At 47.3% G+C, this 22,855-nt stretch overlaps 1 protein-coding gene across 1 annotated transcript; it reads left to right on the plus strand.

The window, feature by feature from the left end:
• Nucleotides 1–2,008: 2,008 nt before the first annotated feature.
• On the plus strand, nt 2,009–7,237 carry WNT8A (Wnt family member 8A). Its single transcript, XM_083798384.1, has 6 exons — nt 2,009–2,086; nt 2,173–2,206; nt 2,417–2,555; nt 3,468–3,593; nt 3,755–3,897; nt 4,899–7,237. The coding sequence occupies exons 1-6, from the start codon at nt 2,016–2,018 to the stop codon at nt 5,457–5,459; spliced, it is 1,074 nt and encodes a 357-aa protein (XP_083654510.1). The 5' UTR covers nt 2,009–2,015; the 3' UTR covers nt 5,460–7,237.
• The last annotated feature ends 15,618 nt before the right edge of the window (nt 7,238–22,855 follow it).

Consider the following 22,855-nt stretch of genomic DNA (forward strand, 5'->3'; position numbering starts at 1 on the left):
GAACTGACATAACAGACACGCCAAAATTGTTCAGCTGTACGGGCTCTCTCAGACAGAAAAAAAAATAAAACAAAACCACCAATATGCCCCCAGGGACAGCCAGACACAAACCCCAAAATGACATGCATGCATAGAGAAAATGCACAGCAGATTTCCAAGTCATATGCATGGGCTTTAATCAATGAACCTCGCTGATACATGGGAAACACTTCATTCCCAGTAATTGTCCTTTGACAGCTCTAACAAGTAGGATCTGCTCAGGATGGTAATGATTAAAATGCTGACTCACAGAGGGTTTTGCCGTGCTGGCAGGAGTACACCAGCGTGGTGCTCACTTGGAAGGTATTTTGCATCCCTGCTTCTGAACCAATCTGCATTCTTAATCCTCTGACTGCAAACAGTTGTTTGTGGCTTTGCCGTGCTGACTCCAGGTTTCCCTTCTGCGTGGGCTGGCCGGGGAGGTTCCTCTCGCCCGCTGACGGACATGGGGAGCAGGGCAGGGGGGTCCCTGTGCTCCCCAAAGGTCAGAAGGGGCACGGAGCTGCTGGGATGGGGCTGAGGAGCTCCCAGCGCCCCAGCAGAGCCGTGTGTGTGCAGGGCCTCGGGCACCCAGCGCCAGGATGTGGAAAACCATGCAGCTGCTCACCGTGCTCGCACGCATTTTGCGGCAGACCACAGAGCACTTTGCAATCACGTTTGTGGCACAAGCCTTTATTCCTGCTGGCTCCTCTGCCCCCGGCCAGCACAGCGGTGTGCGGCACAATCCAAGCTGCTGAAACGTCCAGGCTGCAGGCCCTTAGTGCATCACCTCGCAGTTACAGCTGTTAACAGCAGGAGACCAGATGTCACCGTCTCAATGGGATAACGAGAGCAGTGGGACAAGGACGAGCCCTGCGCAGCCACAGGAAAACAAAACGAGAAGTTTCCATGAACAAAGTCTTGCTTCTCCATTACAGCCTAAAGGATGTACCACAACTATGGATGACCATAACCATTGATATGTAACACTGTAACATTGATATATAACATATGGATGACTGTAACTATTGAGAGGCTTTTTGGGGTTTCCTCTGATAAGGATTTTCCCCTCCCAAGGGCAGGGGTATGAAGCAGAGGGGCCGAGGCCCTCGCTCGGCTCACAGCAGTGCTCACGTGCGCGGAGCCAGCCAGAGCCCGGCTGCTGCCGGGGCAGACCTCACTGCAGGGAAATTGCTACCCCCGGAAAACTGTTCCCCTAATTACAGCGTTGAAGCATGGAGCAAACCACATAAGTGATTCACACAGTGTTCCCAAGCTGCAGCCGCGTAAATTAGAGAGATTTCCAAACACTCCCGCGACGTGCACGCTGTTGTTATCAGGATGGAAATACAGAAACTTTCATCATAAGGAGGCGAGGAGGGGGGAAAAAAAACGCCGTTAAACGACTCTCATCAAATCGAGAAGACCTGGGAGGTCTACCCCCGGTGGATCTGTATAGGAGTGCTGTTAAAACTCCTCGGGGAGCTCTCCTGGTAGGGAGCAGGCGGCTGGCGGGGGAACCATAGAAATGCACCGGTTTGTTATTGCAGGGCGCGCAGGGGCCCGGCCTCTGCTCGCAAGCGGGGTGTGAAAGGGAGAAGGCAAGTGCACTTGGGGCAGAGAGAAAGGGACGGCGCTGGTGTGGAGTGGAGTTAAAAGTCGCCCATTGTTAGGGAAGTTTGCTCTCCTCACATCATCACAGCTCCCGGTGACACCACTCTGCCTTTTGAAGTGCAACATTAGGCGTTTCCTTGTCACCCATTGGCGCAGGAGCTTTTTTACCACATTAAGTCATTGGGTAGCAAATGAATGGGGGGTTTTGACTATTCAGAACTTCACCTTATAAATATCAGGGTTGTAGGTTCCTGCAGCTTTCCTGGACCCGAATATCTCGAGATACATTGGGACTCGGTGCGGCGAGGCGGCCCTGCCCAGAGACCTGCGGCGTGGGAGCTGCGGATCAGCCGGAGGGACCCAACTCCTGGGGTTTGACAGCCATGAGCAGCACCACCTTCCTCATCCTCTCCATCGTGGGCATCTGCGGCATCGTTTTCAATGCAGCAGCATGGTAGGATTCAGCAGAAGGGGCATTTCTGGGGGATGCTCTTGAGCCTGTGTTAAGCTGTGCAACTCGTTTTCTTCTCTTCGTTTCAGGTCCGTGAACAACTTTCTGATGACAGGACCTAAGGTAATTAACGCAGTCGCTATCAGCAATTTAAGTAAAGCAATTTTGTTTTGCAAATGGGAAATATTGCTTTTCTAAAGAACCAGATTTCCCAGAGCGTATCAGCTCCAAACCGGGTTGAGTAACAAGGGAAAGGACTCGCAACCCTTCTGTGTCTGTTTTCATGGATAAAAGCTGAAAAGCCGAGGATCTCACACGCGCTTTCCCGTGCAGGCGTACCTGACGTACTCCAGCAGCGTGGCGGCGGGCGCGCAGAGCGGGATGGAGGAGTGCAAGTTCCAGTTCGGGTGGGAGCGCTGGAACTGCCCCGAGAGCGCGCTGCAGCTCTCCACGCACAACCGCCTGCGCAGCGGTGAGTGCCCGCGGGGTGCCTTTGGCAGGAGCCGGGGCATGCTCTGAAGAGAGCAGCCAGCCGATGGGAAGGCTTTCTGTCCCTCAGAAACCACGCTGGCTTTTCTCCATCTGCGTTAATTGGTCTCACAAACAATGCTAATATTTTTGCTATGATCTATATCCATGCTAAGGTAGAGCTCAGCCCTTCCTGCAGTGCTGGTCCATGGGCTCGCTCCTGCTGCTTTTGTGCCGCATCACAGGGAGCACAGTGCTAGAGGCACCTGAGTTTGATATGGGGAGAATGATATGGGAGATGAAGGGAGAAACCAGGGGCGAGTGCTAAGAAACAGCTCTCAAGAGAAAGTTGTGGATATATTTGAATGCTATCTACTTCAGCCAGCATAGATTTTTTCCCAGTGGCGTTTCTATTTGACTCTGTTAGGAGAGCCAGAAAAGAAACTAAAATAGAAGCGTGGGTCCGGACTGCTGTTAGCACAGGTTCAGCCACTGACTGATGCAAGATGAACTGTAATTTTCCCCAGCAGGTGAGACCAAAGCAGGAACAAACCCCCCAAGCAGAAAATGGCAGGGACAAACCAAGTGCCAGGTGACATGAGGGATCACCAACCTTGGCGAGAGCAGGATTGGGGTGTTACTGTACCATCCTACTGTTGCCAAGAAACTCCGTCCCATGCATGGACACCTGCAGAATATTGTACCAAATTGCTGAAACTATCGATGCTGAAGCTGGAAGAGATTCCAGTCATGAGCATTTCATTTCTGTAGCACCTTACCTTTTGTGCAAACTGTTTTGTTATTCACTTCTTGCACCTTTGCAATGCTGAAGGTTTAACAAGAGAGCTCCCTTCCCAATAATCCAGGACCGGTGCGTACATTTACATGTGACGGCTTTTTTTCTCCTCTCTCCCAGCTACCAGGGAGACGTCCTTCGTGCACGCCATCAGCTCCGCCGGCGTCATGTACACCCTGACCAGGAACTGCAGCATGGGCGACTTCGAGAGCTGCGGCTGCGACGACTCCAGGAACGGGCGCGTCGGTGAGCTGCCGGTGTGCTGCCTGCCGCGGCTTGGCTCCAGCCCCCTCCGAGCTGACAACAAGGCGGGCTGGCGTCATCCCAGCCCTCAGCTCGGTGCAAGTCCTGGGGAAGGATTCGGTCCGCCAGGGTGGCTCTGTTCTTACCACACGTCTGTCTTGCAGGTGGCCGCGGCTGGGTCTGGGGAGGCTGCAGCGACAACGTGGAGTTTGGGGAGAGGATTTCCAAGCTCTTTGTGGATGCTTTGGAAACAGGACACGACACCCGCGCCCTGATCAACCTGCACAACAACGAAGTTGGGAGACTTGTAAGTCAAATATTAAAAATAATTATAGTAATAGTAGCAGTAATAATAAAAACAACAACGTCTATATTGAAAACAACAACAGAAAGCCTACTAGACTGCTCAAGTCCCCTTCTCTGTGACAATCTAGGCACTGTGCTATTTGCCTGGGGGAAAAAAGCCACAGCCAGAATCCGACCATAAACCTGAACATGAGGAACTGCAGTAAGATTCAGTTCCAGCATCTGTAGCGTTGTGCAGCACAGTTAACCATGAACACTTATTCAGAAATATGCCAGTTTTATACTCACGTCTTCTGGTCTGTAGCACAAGTACCAGCCCACATTCCTGCAATAGGCATTTCCAAGATACTCAGCAGGGGAAGCCAGGTGCGAGGAAGAGTGTGGTACCCAGCCCACAGAGGCTGCCGGCTCTGGCCAAACCTCCTTGTCTGTAAAAACAAGGACGGCAACATTTAACATACCTATCTCACAGGGTGTGTCGAGGTGTAATCTCACATAGATACCAGTGATTGGGACCTTATAAATACCAGAGGGAGATGGGTAGATAATATCTGTGAAGTGCTTGGCCTGGAGGAGACGTGTAGAGGTTTGGTGTCATTACGCCGCAGCACTGTTTCACACATTTTGAATGAGATCTCTGTGCGAGGTGATGGGTTGATACGCCGATGAGAGAGGTGAGCCGCAGACTGGGACGTGCCAGAAGGGCATGACCCTGCACGCACACCTTTATCCTGGCCTGGAGAAACAGCTCCTGGAAGGGCTGGGGACAATAGTTTGTGCCCACTTGTTATCTCTGTCCTTTAATTAGCGACAAGGACAGACAGATGTTTGCCTGGAGCTGAAATAAAAGCATGAGTTCATGTCTTGGAAGTACCTGAGGTCCTGTCCAGCACGAGCCACATTTGACCCACTGCCCCTGAAGTAGAAGCACCATGTATCCCATTTTTGAAATGTAAATGGCAATGATCTGCCGCTTCTAACTTCTCCACCATTTCTACCCAGGCTGTGAAAGCTACGATGAAGCGAGCCTGCAAGTGCCACGGGGTGTCGGGCAGCTGCAGCATCCAGACGTGCTGGCTCCAGCTCGCCGAGTTCCGAGAGATCGGGAACTACCTCAAGATGAAATACGACCAAGCCCACAAGCTGGAGATGGACAAGAGGAGGATGAGAGCCGGCAACAGCGCCGACAGCCGCGGGGCCACAGCAGAGACCTTCCACCATGTCCACGCCACGGAGCTTGTCTTCCTGGAGGACTCCCCTGACTACTGCACGAGGAATGCCAGCCTGGGCCACCACGGCACCGAGGGCCGCGAGTGCCTGCAGACCGGCAAGAACCTCTCGCAGTGGGAAAAGAGGAGCTGCCGGCGGCTCTGCACCGAGTGTGGCCTCAAAGTGGAGGAGAGGAGGACGGAGGTGGTCACCAGCTGCAACTGCAAGTTCCATTGGTGCTGCACAGTGCGGTGCGAGCAGTGCCGGCAGCTGGTGGCCAAGCACTACTGTGCCCGCCGCGACACTGCCGCCACCAACCACATCAAGCGGAGAAACAAGGGCCACAAGAGATAGAGGAAGGCCCGACGCTGCCGTGCCCGGGATCACGAGATGGACCTTTGGGTTTCTTCACCTTTGGTGGCCATTGCCATAGACGAGGTTGGGAAGGAGCCTTCCCTAGGGCACACAGCAGGGATCTAAAAGGGGTTTGGAGGTCCAAGTGGACAATGAGACTGGGCCTTCTCTGAATTAATGCTGTGAGATCACGAAGCACAAGGCATGGGCACTGAGGGACCACGGTCTTTCTGGTTTCATGGTTTCTCCTCAGTATTTACTAACAGCTTCTTTCATTTTGGGAGTCAATTTGTGTATCTGATGGAGGGAAGACGTTCACCTTTTTGGTGGCTTCAGCTCATCGCACCACCGCCAGCGGTCAGCCCAGGCCATCAGCAGTGAGCAAGGGTGGGATGGGCACTGCAGCCTGAATTGGTCCCACTGGGCAGCTCTGTCACTGCCACGGGCATCACATCACCCATGGTGTTCCTGCACAGGTCATGCTTGTAAATACTCCTGGTGGAAAATTCATGCACTTTCTGATGTGAGAGGGATTTTTGCAGCACTGTGATTTCTATTAGCACAGCTGCAACTTTTTGAGGGCTTTGATAGGTTTACAGACAGTGTTTACAGTTTTTTTCTTTTTATCTTTTTTTAAACTTTTGTGATTTGGTACCAGAACCCCTGCCCTGAATGGACAGTAGCTTCATGTATTTGTACCAAATGAAATTAAGCAGTTTAAAATTTCTTTACCTTTTTTTTTTTAAACTAGCAGATAAGAATTCAGAATTCTTTATACCTAATACTGTTTATTAATAAGTTGTATTATTGCTTAGCACAATCTGTTTCCTCTATATATTTTGAAGGCATCCCTAAAGAGTTAGATTTTGGACTGTATTTTGCAATAAACACCATCATGAAAGCAATTGGCTTTTTCCTTTCAGGCTTCCTAGCAGCATGACTCCAGGTGTAAAACCACCCATTTCTATGCAAAGCCCAGCACTTCCAAGATTTCCCATCATCGATCCAAAAGTCACTGAAGTCAGCGAGAAGCCTTTTCCTTCCCAGACCTCAATGAAACTTGGCCCCAGCCTTCAATCCCCGGAGGGTTTGCTTTAAGACCTATCGCTGCAATATCTAACCTTTTCCAAGTGCTGAGTACGCAGGGTCGCACCCGCCAGAGCCCATTTTGAAGCTCCCGAAGCCTCTTTAGTTTGTCTGCGGCCTCAGTCCCCCAGACAACGCGAGGCTGCCCTGCTTTGATGTGGAAAGCATCGGCACTTGCTGCACAATTCTGCCAGGCACGAGAGGAGCCCTTTGAACTCCGGGCAGGAGAGAAAACTTGGGGACAGCTGCGAATGCGTCTGCTGGCTCCCTGCTGCTCGGGTGCGGCGGCAGGGAGGGCTGGAGGGGGCTGCTGCCATCCCCAGAGGGTCCTGCTTTCACCTGGGGGTCTTGGTGTCACCACGGGGGGAGGCAGCCCTGCCAGCATGTTGGACCCACACTACCAGGGCTTTGATGCCAATGTGTGCCGACATCTCAATGTGTGCCGACATCCCATCGGCTTCCAGTGCAAACACAGCCGCCAACACGCGCGTGAGCCACAGCAGGAAGCTCAAGGTGTAAAACGCAGACGTCGGGCAGCAGAACTCTTGCACATGCATTTCTTTTTTCCAGCAGACGATTTATTTAAAGGGGGAAGGGCTACACCAGCCTGCCATCAAGTTAGGGGCCTTCTTTGCTGCCCTCAGAGTAGCTGCTTCCAAAACTTCCATTACTAACAGGCCACACTACCACAGCTAAAAATAAATAAATCAAATTTTGTCACTGTTGCCACAGCAGCATTTGTTTGCAACCCCCCCAACATTTAGGCTGAACTAGAAGTGATAAAAACCAGCAAACAAAGCCCCTTTCCTTCACCGTGCCCGCAGGCCGGCCTACGCGCACAGTGGTGCGGGCTCCATTTTGGAGAACCGGGCCCAGGCCCCATGGGGCTGCCCAAGGGCCCCAGGCTGAGGCTGCAGTGGACACAGCACAGCGCTGCCATGGGTGCCCAGAGGCAGGAAGATATTATTTCACCAGGGTAATGGGTGAAATATAGAAACTGTGTTACTGCATGGCAGGATCGGGGTTAATAAATTGCCCAGGTCAAGCCTGGCGGACGAGGGCTCCCCATGAACTGCTCTTCCCGCTTCCCCCAGCCCAGAGCCAGAGTCTTGCTGAGCCGGCACTCGGCTCTGCTGTGTTGCATTTAGATGTTGGAGATGAAGTCTCCTTCCCTGAATTTGTCTAATTGCCTTTTTAACCCATTTTTATTTCTGGCATCCAGACTATCCAAGGCAAGGAGCATATCTCATGCAAAAGCCAAAGACCACACACAAATTGAGGAGGACTTGGGGGAAAGTTAAGTACAATCTCATGATATCAATTTCCACTCTTTCTATAGCTTGCTCAATTAATACTGAGCCTGAACAAACACAAAAGACAGCGCTATGCCTTAGAGCTGCACCTTGACAGAGATATCACAGTCCTTGAGAAGCTGAAGCTCTCTCTTCCTCCCCTTGTTGCTTGGATACAATAGTCATCAATTCTCACTACATTCACTACAAAACAATAGAAATTCAGCATCATCCTAATCCATCACGTGCTGTCAGGGAGCCACTGTACCCCTGAGCACCATTACTCATTTTCAGGAACCACACACTCACCACATGCATGGGGGCACAGGGTAAGAAACCCCAGGCTGCTGGCAGGGCACGATCCAGGCTGATTTCACCACCTCAGCAGCGGCTTTACTGGAACAGCAAAACTCTGCGTATCAGTTTTCAAAAATAAATAATGACACACAGGAAAGCAAAGTCCCATCATATGCTGGCTTGCAAAGACTTGCTCTCTAACCACAAGCAAAGAGCATTTGAAGGGACCGATGATGTCTTTAAACCTGAATGTATTTACTCTTGATTACCTGAAGTCAGCTCAAATCTGGGACACTAATACCAACCACCTGTAAATCACTTCATGCTTGAAAAAAAAGGATGACCTGGCTTTATAAACCCTTGATGAGGAATCTGACTGCCATCCCACAGTCGTAATAATGATCCTAAATAAAAGGAACAAGTAAAAATCTTAATCTGAACCAGGTGCAGCAGGTGCCACAAGAACTCAAAACAAAATCTTGATGCCTATCCCCAAAGGGCTGTCACCTCTGCCTCTCCCCTTTGAGGGCAAAGGCTCCTTGGATTGTGGCATTGGGTATTGTGGGGTGTCACCCAGTGGGGACACTTTGGCCACAGTTGCGGCCTAAACTGCTTGGACAGTGTTGGAGCAGCCCCGGCAAGGGTAACCTGCTTGCTAAGGGACACCCAGGACAGAAGCTGCCTTGCCCTGAAGTCACTGCTCTTGCTGTGTGGGTTCACCATGTGAAAATCAAGTTTATTTAAGTCACGAAACGCTTCACTGCTGACTGCAGGGGAACAGGACAGCATCTGCTTGATATATCGACAAGCATGGGAGGAAAATGGAGCCAGAAGGCCACGCACTGACAAACCACTTGTGTAGGTGGTCTTTGCAAAGTGCCTGGGAGGTGGCTGTGCTTTGGCCGAGCTCTTCTCGCTCCCTGCGGGCTCCCAGCCCAGCTGCACGATGCTCTCCTCCCTCTGAGCCCCACCACAGCCCCGATTGTGCAGCCCAGCCACTGCTCGCAGCAGCCCTCCTCTGTCCAGGCCTGCTTCGCCTCAGCTGTTACACTCTTTGCTGGGTGGATTACCTTTAAATCATGCTGCCAGTGCCCTTTCATGGATTATAATTCTGTATGAGATGTTTGTGCTGTATCCTCCCCCCGTATTAAAGTGTCAGGAGTACATCCCCGGGCCATCCATCTTTAACACTTCCGCATGGGCTTGGCAATTCTCTGACATGAATATTATGGCTCTCAATGCCGCGTCTCCATCACTCAAGCTGACAAGTGTTAGATTCTCCTCTCTTCAACAGGGTAAGTGACCTTTTCATATGCAGCGTAGATTCCCGGTCACGCTGCAGCTGGTGCAGCAAAACCAGTGAGTGCCAGCAATTCCCTAAAGTCTTGAAAAACAAGTCACAGGTCCTTTTCGACTTGCAAAACCAACCCTTAGCATGACAAAGTTAAAGGGCCTTAATCAGCCCCTGGTTAGCCCCTGCTAATGCCATTCCCATAGAGGAGGATGAAAAAGCATCTGTGCAATGCCTTCTGCAGGATTTATTAACAGGGGTTTTCAAGGAAAGATAGGGAATTTGGGTGTCTGGCTTGTTGGAGTGTATGGAGGTTTTTGTGAGCAGTTAGTGACTTTAAAACCAATTCTGACCTTAAGCAACACTTTTTAAATTGAGGTGCTTAAAGTTAGATCCCTAAACCTCCCCAGCTTGATTTTCAAAGCTGCTAAGCACCTGTGCTTCCCACCCTGGACACGGGAGCTTCACTTCAGCAGTGCCTGGGAGAAGCAGAGGGAGAAGCCCACCCTCCACAGCCTCTCCGGCCCATCCTTCATAGCTGTGCTGCAGCGAGGACACACCAGTCCACACTGTGAGGCAGAAAATGAACCCACTGAAACAGAACTGCCTGGCAATTCAAGTTAAAAATCACGTTACCCTGGGTTTTTGGCTAAACCGGTGCCTAATACTTTTCCCTCTGCAGAGCAGAGGTAGTTTCACAGCAACTTTGCCACCTTCCCACTACGAAGCCCTGTGCAGTGGCTCATAGCCAGCACAGCCCAACAGAAACTTGTTAACACCTTTTCAGCTCAGTCTTATTAAAGTCAAGGCAATTAACAGCCTTGCTATTTACAAAACAAATCCTCTCTGCAACACCTGAGAAAAAGCATTACAAGTGTTTCCCAAACATTTCTCAGCTGGGGAGAACACCTACAATAACTGTCTACAGGGAGGTGTTTCATCTGCTCTCCCTGAGCAGAGAGGACAGCTCCAGGTTCACCATGAGTTTGTGTTGCACTCTCATTTAGGAGGCCTGGCCGGCACGGAAGGTCTCCCTGGAAGGTTTATAATCCAGGGGGAAAGACGCCTACAGAAAGCCAGGGTGGGATTTTGTTGCCCACCTGCTGGTCCTTCCTCACGTCTGCTACAGGCAGAGGCGATGGTGTACAAGACCTGCTGCTGGACGAGCAGGTTGCTCCCCTCCAAAAGCATCTCCACAGGTGGCTGGGGAGCAGTGGGTGACGCGCTGCAGGTTTCCATCTCTGCTGAGCGATTTGCAAGCTTGTGTTCTGCCCTCTCCCCCCAGCCCCCTGCCTTTTACAGTTCCCTGCCTTCTCCTAGGATACATCCCATGCCCCCACTTGGTGAAACAGTGCCCTGGCTTACAGTGCAGTAAATTCCCCCTCTTCAAACAATCCCCAAGGAGATGAGCCATTTAACAGAAGATTGATGGAATAGAGACAATCATATAAATGTAACCTGCAATGTACTTTCAGAATTAATTCCTTCCTCCTTTTCTCTCCCATCCCACTCCCCAAACACGCAAAGCTTTCCTTGTGGCCCATAACTTATGAGCACAAAAGGTGATGGAGCCTAAAATATTATTTGGGTGCAGAGGTGACTGCTAGGACAAGAGCACTCCCAGTCAAAAAGGACTCAGTGCAAACACTTCAGGGGCTTAGAAAAGATCCTGTCTGAAGCCTGTATCCTGTCCTGGCCCCAAGTCAGCTCTTCTAGGGGCTCTGAAATATGGAGAGCAAAGAGGGAGTTGCTGGTAACTCCAAGTGCAGTAGGGAGCACAGACTGATGGCTGCAGCTGGGAAACGTTCACCAAATGCAGGCAGGAGGTAAGAAGAGCACCAGTTGTGTGGGACATGGCCAGAAAATGAACGTCAAGAAATCTAAATCTGATGTAGAAGGAGAATGTAGAGTTTTACAGGAGGAAGACATCATGGGAAATCTTGGGTAGTATTTCAGCTTTTCTTGTCTTTCTCTTTCTAGTCTTTCTTCACTGTCCTATGCAACATTAATCGAAGCCACTTGTAGGCACGTCCAGGAGAGAATAGCTCGTCAGGGGACATACACAGAGCCTGGACAGTATACGGCCCTTAATTTCCTCCTCTGATGCTTTCAATAGCTCATGGGATGCCATAAAAGATGATAATGATGAGGCCAGAGGAAAGACTGTAAAACAAAGGGGCACGAGCAGTTACCTCACTTGGGCTCAAACTCAGGCCATGCAGGGGCCGAGTTTGCTGGTTGCAAGCCCTGCTGCTGGGGACAGCGGCTGCGTGCCACGTCCCACCACAGGGCTGGTACCAGTGCTCAAACCTGCGCTGTGAGGAGTTACACAGCCTGAAACGTCGGGTTATGAAACCCATGGGACTCTTGTCATTGATTTAGATCTCACCTGATGGTGCACTTGGACACAGACAAGGGTGAGGACAGCAGTTCTCACGTTTCTTTCCAATTCCACAGACTTTTCTAACTTACAACACTATGGCTCCTGGCCCGACTCTTCTGGGTGCTTGTCCCTCATGAATACAGCTGACAGCTTTAAACACAATAGTTTATTTTTCTCTCCCTTTTGCCCAGTGTCTTGGAGCCAAGCCTCCTCTGACCCAGCTCTCCATCCCCACTCCTGCCAGGCAGACACTTCTGCTGGCCAGCTGCCACCAGCTATTACAGGGACAAGGCACCTCCTCCCTATCACTAAGTGGATTTCGAAGGCAATAAGAAAGAGAATAATTAAATTAACTCAGTCCCAAATACCTCCCGAGGTGCTGAGCATTCCCAGCACTGCAGCAGCACGGCGAGCAGGTAATACCGGTCGGAGGCAGGCTGCAAACGTGGCTCCAGGGCACATCTGGGCTGGAGCGGGAGCAGGCCGCAGCTGATCCTGGCTGAGCGCTGGGAAGCGCAGCACCGAGACGCTTGGGGTGGCTGTGCTCAGGTCCAGAAGTAAACCAGCTATGTTTATACTTTGATGTGCTGAAGCTAATAAGCCCTATCCCGGAGCAAACACGGTTGTACTTCTTCCCAGCTCGGCCTACTTTATCCTCATGGTTGTTTCTTGCCCCAAAGGCCTTCCCCCTGCGGGGTGCCGGGGACGTAATCTCAGGCAGGAATCTCAGCCTCTGTTTTACCCAACAGCCTGCTACTTAAATTCCCTGTGAAACATCTTTTGACAGCAGCACGTTCATTTTATTCCTCCATCTACCACAGACGGACTCGGGCTGCGGGACTTGATTCTGGATTTGAGACAGCCCACCCTTTGGGAGCGCTCGGGTCACCTTCGTCCAGCCCCGTCCCCAAGGCCGAGGTGTGCCCAGGAGCTCGGCTGGGCCTGGCCAGGATCAGCGGCAGGACAGAGGACGTGCCTGCTGTGGAGCTTTATCTCGCTGATCGCCAGAGAGGCCACAAATCACCGTCCAGGCCCTTTCAAGCAGCTGGGAGCTCGGAATTGTACCTCGTGTAGCCAGGCACCGTCCGCTCCAATCTCTCAGAGCCAGGCCAGGTACATTGATAAGGAGATAGTGTAAATGGTCACACAGGATGGAGCCCAAAATTCACCGTTTCCTGTGCTTTAACCCAGCAAGTGCTGTATCAGTGGGAGAGCCTTGTTTGGATCATTTTAGATTATCTCCCTTTCCAAAGGGGGCTGTTCTGGCCAAGGATTTGCCACAGTTCTGGGTAGAGGGCCCCAGACTTCATGTGAAACTAAGTACAGACTGCTTTGTACATTTTCAGCACAAATTTGGTAAGAACTATAATAAAATAAATATTTTGGATGAATAACAAATACTGCTATGAAGAGTCCTGATAATGGCCATTAGTTCCTTCTAATAGAAGGCTGAGCTGAGTTTTAAACCCCAGCTGGCCTTTGGGGCACTCCTACTTTCTCTGTCCCATGAAGATGTCATTAATTTCCACATCTCCATGATTTGTTCAGTATTGTATTAACCACCCTACCTTGTAACCAAGCTAACCACCGAGAAAAACCCTTCAATTCATTCTTTTGAAATTTGACTGCAAAAAGACGCTGACCTCACCCCAGGGAACTATTTTCCTAGAGACAACATTTTCTGGCACTGAAAACGCAGTTAAATCTTCCTAGGCTATTAAATCCACACATGAAAATAGACTTGTGAACGCATTTTTTTTAGCTTCACTTTAAGGAGACATAAATGCATCAAAACATTCCATTAAACCAATTCACACATCTTGCTTATTTTCCCAGACAGGCCTTTTCTTCATTGGAGATACCTGCTTTTGGGTAATTTTTACCTGCTAAGGAGTTGTGGAATAATAGAACTGCCCTTCAGGTACCACTCTCTAGAAGAAATGCCACCCTGGCCTGTGTTTTGGATGACAGACGGCTTTTCACACAGATCTGCTCGCCCTCAGATACTTCTTTTCCACAGCCATATGGCAACGAGGAAGAAAGTAAGGCTTGAAGGCTGGAAAAGAAAAAGCAGCAACGCACTGCTGGGAAAAGCAAATCGGTGCTTACAGGGTGCCCGAGAGACTCGCCGAGGAGCCGTGGCCCACGGTAGCTGCATTCAGCAGCAGTTTGTCAGCGGGGTCGCAGATGTCTGGACAGGGAAGGGCAGCGCTGGCAGCTGGCCGCAGGTCTGCTCCCTGGGTTTTAGCTCCCCGCTGTTCTCTGCTCTGCCAAGCCAATGCCCATCAATCATCGTTCGGTCTCTAGCTAAGGGTCTAGGGGCTTCTCGACAAGAGTTTGATGGCAAGAGGCAGACAGCGAGCAACAGGACATGAAATTTCCAGCCCTCTCGTCTCACCAGCACGTAGCTGCTTCTGCAGTGGGCCAGATATATCCTTTTTTTCTGACATACCAGAGAAAACATGTGCACTTCTCTGCTTGCTAAAGGACACAGATTTCCCAAGCAGCTATGTAAAACACACCAGAAAAAGGACTAATAGTCAAAAACAACAGGAATCCTTAAAAAAAGATGTGGATCCCTGACATAAGGGACACAGAGGCTTTGAGCCTGTTTCTCAGAGGTCAGGCTGTTAACCCACCCAACAGCCCTTGAGGAACTGGAAGAAATGACCTGGAGATTTCACCTGGGTTGGCAACAGGCCTCGCTTCCTGAGCACAGCCCAGCTGCTAGCACCGTGCTTCATGGTCCTGGCCTGTTGCTGCAATGGAGCATTCCTCATCGCGAGTCCTGTCGTGACAGTGTTCTTTCACTGAAATGGCTCCAATAGTATTTATATTAAAAAAACTCCAGGTTACACACATAAGGTAACTGATGACAGGCACTTCTCGCATTTCAAGTTTTTAATTTTTTTTTGTTTGTTTTTTTCTAAACCTCTATGCATCATTCCAAGCATCTCTTGACACCAGTCAAGAGTTTTGTTTGTTTGCTTCCTTTACCTTTTTGCATAAGAGGTAACTGTTTCCAGCAGAAAGCAATTTCTGCCTAACTTCACTGCAGGTCTGCTATGCATGACATGCAAGTGATACCACTGCAAATAAACAGCTGGGGAAAAGGGTGAGTAATGCAGTTGCTTGGCAAAGAATCACAGCAGCTTGTAGTCACACTTCGAAATTTTAGCCTGTTGCTTGCTCTGATGCTTACAGATAGGGGATGCTTAATTAAAAAACAAAACAACACCGACAAAAAAACAGTATTGGGTGCCTCCCCTGACAAACAGCTTCACCTAATGAAGGTTGTGCACATTCCCACCCTCATGAGACTCTCATAAACCCGTTTCTACTGGGGCTCTGAGCTCCGGGGAGGCGGCAGGCACACAAAGCAGCACCCAGCCCTTTTCTCAGACAGCTGTGGGCCCCCGCAGCCTCCCCCAGGCAGGGCAGGCGAGGGGGATGCTCCACCTCACCAAGACAGTGCACACTGTAAGGGAAAGCCCTGGGAGCTGAAAGGCACCACAGAACTGCCCTTGGGACTTTCTGGAGAAATCCCAGCAGGCCCAGAGTCACCTGGCTTTTGCTTCTTGCTCCTCTGCCCTACCAGCAATACATCTTCGGGAACACCGAGAGGCCACCTGGAAATACCTCCAGCCTGTGGACAGGTTGGATTGTTTCCTCCCAACTACAGTTTTATCCTTTTTGGGATGTCAGAAGAATCTGGCGTCGTCAGACCTGGCCTCAGTCTCCCATTATCTCAAAACATCCTGCACAATGCTTTTAATTCCCTGGCTGTTTGTCTGGAAGAGCAGACAGTCTGCTTCCTAGGCTCTGTCACACTGGATGGTGGAGAAAAACAGATGTAATCTGTTTTGGCAGTGGTACACGTTTTCATATTACTTTGCTGCTACGTTTATCTCCACTGATTTTTTTTTAAAGTACTTGTGCAGGGTTCTACTCATTTGGTGTACTTACAAGTACTCTTTCCACAGTAATCACTTAAGAGGAACAAAATCATTTGATACTTGCACTGGAGAACCTTTTTTTTAGGGAGTTATCTGCTCCATGACATGGAACACATGGGCCAAGTACATTGACATGCCAGAGCGAGATAATTATGTCAGACTTAGGCATCTAAGGGAAAGATGTACAAGAGAAGGTTGTAAAAGAGGGAGAAAATTTATGCTTCCTGCAATGGTGAAAACAAACTTATCGATTGGGCTTGAGAGAACATGAGAAAAGAAAACTTGGTCTTTTCTACAGGAAAAACTGCTAGAATTCAGAGGCCTAAGCCAGACACAGAGCCCACAGGGAAGCAATGGCTCAATTTAATTCATAAGCCAAGTCCAACTATTTTAGCAAAAAGCAAACAAACCACAACAATAACAACAAAAGCAGGCAGGAAATCAGTTTCCAAGTGTTTCAGCCAAGGAAAGATGCCCTACCCATGGAATCGGGTAGTCAAGCAGGCTTACAGTACGGCTCCGAGTCAGATAAGGGTCAAGGCCTGAATAAACCACGCCATGAGCTTTCACTGCTGATCACAGGGGCATACCCCCTTTTTATGTGGGCCACCACTTTACATCCAAAGTGGGGATCTAGGTACCTTCTCAGTAAATTGGCCCTGTATTTATGCCATTCAAGAAAGCGTTAGCTCTTTGAAACTAGAGAGTGATGACAAAGGAGCTTGATTTCCACAAAGGAAAGTCGGGTATAACAGCACTGACGGCAAGGACTGGACTGCCCAGTCTATGTAGAGACCAGAATACCCCAAGGCAATGCCTCTGCCTCTCTCTTCTGCAACCACGCTTGCAAGACTTCAGTCTTCCCTCATCTCCAAGAGCCTCACTGATTTAGCAGAATGGGTTAATTTTGACTCACCTTATTATTTCTTCCAAAGAAAAGATCCAAAAAGTTACTGCATCCCCATTAGGTGTCTGCACCCCCTGCTGTGGCTTGAACTTAAGACACCAGAGGAGCTGCAATATTAGCTGCACTGGAATGTTTTGGTTTTCCCTTGCAAAACAGGCCCATCTCTCCAAGTGTGAAAGTGCTTCAGTTACCAAAACATACTTGCAAGGGGAAAAAGGAAATTTCCATATTTTGTATTTAACTAAAGAACTCCCACTTTTGATGAAAGCAAACAGAAAAAGACATGTCTCAACACGCTCCCCTTACGCTATCTACCAAGATAAGAAGAAACATTTAGAAGACTTTTTTTTTTCCCTTCTACAGATTAAACAAATTCCCATCAGCAATTTGTCATCTCTGGACCACTGTGCAAAACCCACAACCTCTGTGAGGAGAGACAAGTTAATGCTACATGTGTGCACATAAAAGACATTTTACTTTTGGAAAAGCCTCCTGGCACCACGTACTGCTATTTCGCATGCAGAGGTGGGTTGGCACATATGAATGGTGATTTCTTTGTGTGTCTGGGCATGTGCAAGCTTTCTCAACCATAAGGAAGAAAACCTGTAGCAGAACAGCTAATTAATACTACGTGACAATGAAAGAGTTGATTTTCATTGAAACTGTACAGATAAATAAATATCCAATTTCTTGTCACTACAAGGGAGTAAAAATCCAAACCTGTCAATTTATACTGCCAGAACTTTACATTCTCGGATCACATCCAAACTGACATAATATCATTCACCTTAGTAGAATTACGCCAGATTACAGTACTTAAGGATGTGGTTCAGCATCATTATGTGTAGTAAATCTAGAAGAGTACATGTAATACTGTTCATTTCATTTAGAAAATATACTTTATATTATTCCCTTTCCCCCATATTAGCTGGTGAAGGTCACAACTCTTGTCTGCACCCAGGAAACAGCAGTTACAGAAAAAAATAGCTAGAACATTTAATTGTTACTGCAGAGTGCAATAGGGATAGTAATACTTGCAAGGTGGAGGCATAGGGAAATATTTTATTTCAGTATTGTAGGAACAGAGAAAGACGTAGGCAGTTGAAGCTGAGTTTGCAGAGAATAGAAACATGCCTATCCTTATTTGGCCTTTTCTCTACCTGTTCTCTTTGTTTTGCAGCTCCAAAAGACGGCATAAGTGAATGTGTTGTGTGGTTTCCTCCTGGATCTTTGCCTTTAGTGGCTGTAGACAGCAACACAAAACAGTCGGAGATGCCATTAGAGCATGGAGACATGGCTACTCTGCGTGGCAGACTCATCTGTATCGCTGGAGCTGAATTACTCCAGCTTAGGAGTTGCACTCCAAATCTCCCTGTTCAACACAGACACTAAATCAGAACTATGCTGGCTCTGTTCATTTTCACTTCCACAGTTGAAGCATGACTTCTCAATCTCCATTACAGATCCCCAGCCTCCTTCTCCCAGAACTGTGCTACATAAAAGTTTTCTTTATGACTATTTTCAGTTGAAATGTTGTTTTGGCTTCAATTTATTCCCACTAAACTGAATTTACATGTAATTGTTAATGCAATGCCTTAGCAAGAGACATGCTAAAATACCACCTTTTCCTTTACTGTAAGAAATTCTTATAAGATGTTAGATGAATTGAATCTTTAAGGTTACTTTGCAATACATGTTATTTTTAAAAATAAGCCTTGACTGGACGCAAGAAAACTGAATTTTCACTAATTTTACACTAATTTCTGATCGCTAATTTAGAAGGTCCAGAATTCATTAACAGATTTGTCTTCAGGCATTACTGCAGTGATAGCAGCTTCCATCATTCAAGCAACCTATCACCCACACAAATTCTCTACATATATTCAGGTAATAGGCATTGCCTACGAAAAAAAAAACATTTCAAAACGTGATATGCCAAATGATCCCAGCCCCAAACAATTGGCAAACCTTGAGAACCCAGGTGTTAACTCCCCATTTCTGTGTACAAGTAGGTACTTAAACGTGCACATCGCAGCAGTGCGTATGCAATAACCACCTGCTTGTGCAAATACCTGTACTTCCACTCCAAAGTCTAGTGTAGGTGCACAAGCACTAATGCTCTGACAAATGGCCTGTTCATCCTAGCAATCCACTAGGTATCGGATCATCCTGTGAATATTTGCCCGCATTGACGCAGGAAAATTGAGACACTAGGCACGCAGAAGACTGGGGGACAAGCCCAAATGACAAGTCTGGTAGCTTTAACTTGTGTTCTGTTCCAAAAAAGACAGGGAAGAGACTTCTTCCACATTAACTCAGAGGACATGAGATAGGGCTAACGTGGTGTTGAATCTACTTAATTATGAGTGGGCATTTTTCATTGAAGAGATATATGGATACATTGCTTAGTTGTTATGACACAAAACTGGAGCAAAAGAGAGGTGGAATTTATTCGAGATTATCCTGCTGCTCCAAATGACCTGAGGAGGGGTCATTTAACTTCTCTGAATGTGACCTTCACACTTGCACCATTTGTGTCCTGCTAGTTCCTTTGTACAGCATTCTGTCCCCCAGTTAGAAGAAATGTAATCAAGAAAATAGGTATTGTTATTAAAAATACATTGATGAATTATTTAACTTTTTTTTTTTTTTTAAATTCCAGGAATCTCATGCAGTCTTAAAGAGGAATATTTTGCAGGGGGAACGAGGAAGTGGTAAAGATGCATCATGGCTGCTTTGTAGTGTGAAGACTTTCTTTGCTATATGCAATGATGAGTTAATAGCTAATATAACACTAAATCTGGAGAATGCCTCAACACTGAGTCAGTGTTCAGGTGAGGCAATGTTTTATTGCAGTTCATAAAAAAAGGCAATAAAAGGCTTAAGAGTCATCACTGATCCTAACTACATAAACCTAATAATCAGTATGATAAACTATCATTTACATGAATAGGAAATTGAATGGACATTTCATTTCCTAAGCCTTTGTTGCTCCCTTTCAATTGCACTGATGGTGCTATTCAGGGAAGTCAGCATGGTGCCTGTTTACAAGAGAACTTTGCAAAACAAAGACAGTCACGGTCAAAACTTTGTTGGTCAATTCAGTATATTTACATGGAAGACCTCAGAAGGGGAAAAAAAGAAAAAAAGATTCTCAAATAGCTCGTGGCATAGTTTAGCTGGAAGTGGTAAGTTAGGAGGGAATGATCTCACAGCTATCTAGATTCGTGGTGGCCACAGAAGAAAGCATCTGGTTTTCAGAGAGGCTCAGACTTTCCTTATCCAGGCAAAAACACCATCGCAAAACTCCCTTAGCAAAATGGAACATGACAAAGCGTCCTGCACGCAGAAAACAGTGTCATCCATGTCTGACTCCAGAGAAATCAGGCACCAACTCTTTACTCTCAGTCGGAGTGCAGGATGTGCCATGCCAACATCCGACAGTGCATTTCAGATGTAGGTGTCACGTACCAGCTGAGTAGCTCTCAGATTTTCCTTCTTCCTTTTAAATAAGAGAACGGAGTTGCTCTGGATAGACAGTGAAGCAACTGAAAGCACGGTTGGGACCAATGCTTTTAAGGAGTCCTTCCTACACCATAACTTTTCACAGTTCAGTTGCTAAATTACACATTATAAAAATAAGTAAGTGCAATCGAGAGACTGTGTTAATCTCAGAAGTTTAAACATCACCCTGTAATGACTGCTTTATATTGGCCTGTAGTAAACTACTTTATGGGGCATGCAGGAGATTTATCCGCACGCGTACGTTAAATACTCCTGGGAATTTTCTCACATAGAGAAACGAGGACTGACACAACCCCAAATACGTACAAAACATTGCCGTCATTCACACTGCAACAGGAATGCCACCCAGTAAGAAAAAACTTTTACAACACCTAAAAGAGATAAGAACCGAGAGCCAGCAGGGCAGTAAGATGTTGCTTTTGGAAGTGCAGAATTTCCTAACCTGACAATCAGCGCAGATTCTGGAAACGTCACAAAAAAACAACCGTCTCCTTGCAAGGAAATGAGAACTTAGGCACTGCCTATAAATAGATTATAAAGAAACATGGGTGGTTTGCAGACTAGTTTATAAAAGCCAAGAGAATTTAGAGCCAAATTAGGCTCTTGCACATAAAAATTCCCTGGAATTTAGGGTGAGTTCATATGTGAGCGCTTGCCCGGGCAGTCTGGGACTGACAGACTGCACCCAACCGCCTTTAGCAATTTCTCTCTCTAGTAATACAGAAGATCCAGCCAGGCTGACTCAGAAATCCCAGGTGAAAAGAATTTTAAATAAAGTAAACACGATGGCAAAGAAGTTGCAGACATGGTAACACTCTTTTTTTTCTTTTTTAATAACCTGATTTCAGAATAGTACTGCAGCTAAGCAAGAGTGAGTGAACCTAAAATCCATCGCTACGCAAAGAGGCTTTCTCAGGGGAGAAAATATAGTGCCATACAAGACAAATGTAAGCATACCCCACAAAGCACCACATGAAGTCCTTTGTATAGAGCATTCCCTCCCTCAGCTGTAAAACACTCACAAGCAGAAAGCTGAAGATAACTCTTAATCCTTCAGCGTTATCATTAATAAAGTATCATTCACCCACTTGTCTGCAAGCTGTCTTCTCCCACCGACTGCTTCGTCTCACAACAATGCCTTATTTCTGGCTCAGAAGACCAACAATAGGCTCTCCCCCGAGCTCAGGCAGCATCTCCACGATGACCTGGCAGGAGGCAGCATAAGAATAATTTGACGGGCACCTTCTCAAGGAGACTCAGCGTATCAGTCATGCTGCTGACACTCTGCACCCTGAGGAGCTTGTCCAGACTACAGAAGATTTCTAGGTACAGGTAGCTGCTACTAGTGCACCATCCAAAAGATAGCCATTTATTCCATTTCACTGACAGCATAACAAGAAAGTACCTATTTCCTGCGATGCTCACTGCAACACGAGTTTAAGCTAAGTCCATTTGAGTAAAGCAAGTTAGGAAGCAATCAGTAAAGGAGACTGAAGTCCTATTTCTAGTCCATGAACAAATCTACTGACAGTCATCTAAAAGGAAACAGCGCTGGAAAAATAATTATCTTTTTTATGATGTGCAGAGTCCTTTCCAGCAAAATAAAAAATTATTACTCTTCAGATTTCTACTCGAACGCATTATTATATATATTTAAAAAAAAAAAAAAGGAAAGTGGAAAAACAGCATTTTCACCACAGAACTTTCAAAGGGTGTGCTGTTGTTAGGTAAGCCCAAAAATGACCAACAGTTAGCGATCAGAATAGCACGGATTATCCCGATCTGACTGCTCTGGCTTAACAAATTTCTATTAATTAAGGCCCTTATGAATAAATAGATTAAAAATAGACTCTGCTATTCCAATATGGCACTGAAAAAAAGTAAGAGATTGAGTCATTCCTTCCCTTCATATAGTGCCATGTGACAAACATCCATCAATTTATCATCAATCTATGAATTTTGCTTAGACCACTGTTGTTTGAAGAATAGTCAGTGAAGGAAGAGAGACAAATTCTCTCCTCTTTTTCTAAGTGAGGAAAGATGAGGGTTTGCAAATGTCCATGTAACGCACTTTGTTTCAAGCTGCTGAATGAAAGTCCTGAGCTGCGTACAGCGAGTCATTTCTGAAGCTTGGCATGCTGGAATGCTCTGACTTACAGGCAAAGGGGAGCTGGCTTTGGTTGAGGTTTCTGCTATCTTTAAAGTATGTTCAAGGTTCCTGGCAGTTTAACTGGTCTATTCTTAAAGATAATGAATCCCTTATGAGACAGGAAGGCTGAACAATGATACACTTCAGACTAGCTCAGTCTATATAGTACCAAGAACAACTTCCAGGGCAGGTGATAGCAAACATATGATAAGCAAATTTCCAGAAGAAAGTTGAAAAAACAGAATTATGGGAAACAGACTGAGCTGCTGGTTTTATGGACATAGCTCTATTCCAGCACCCAAGCAGTAAAACTAAAATGAGCTCCCTCAAAGTTAAAAATACCTAATAAAACTCAATAGGTAAGATAATTATTTTAATTCAACGGAGAAAGGACAGGTCACTAGTTCTCACAAAGAGTAGCCTGCCTTGCTGACACCAAATTTTAAGACATCTTCCAATTCATCTGTTTTTTCTAAGGCTACACTTTCTCTGATGTGGATTTATAACATT

The sequence above is a fragment of the Anser anser genome (assembly GCF_964211835.1).
Source record: "Anser anser genome assembly, chromosome: 14".
In the NCBI taxonomy this organism is placed as follows: domain Eukaryota; kingdom Metazoa; phylum Chordata; class Aves; order Anseriformes; family Anatidae; genus Anser; species Anser anser.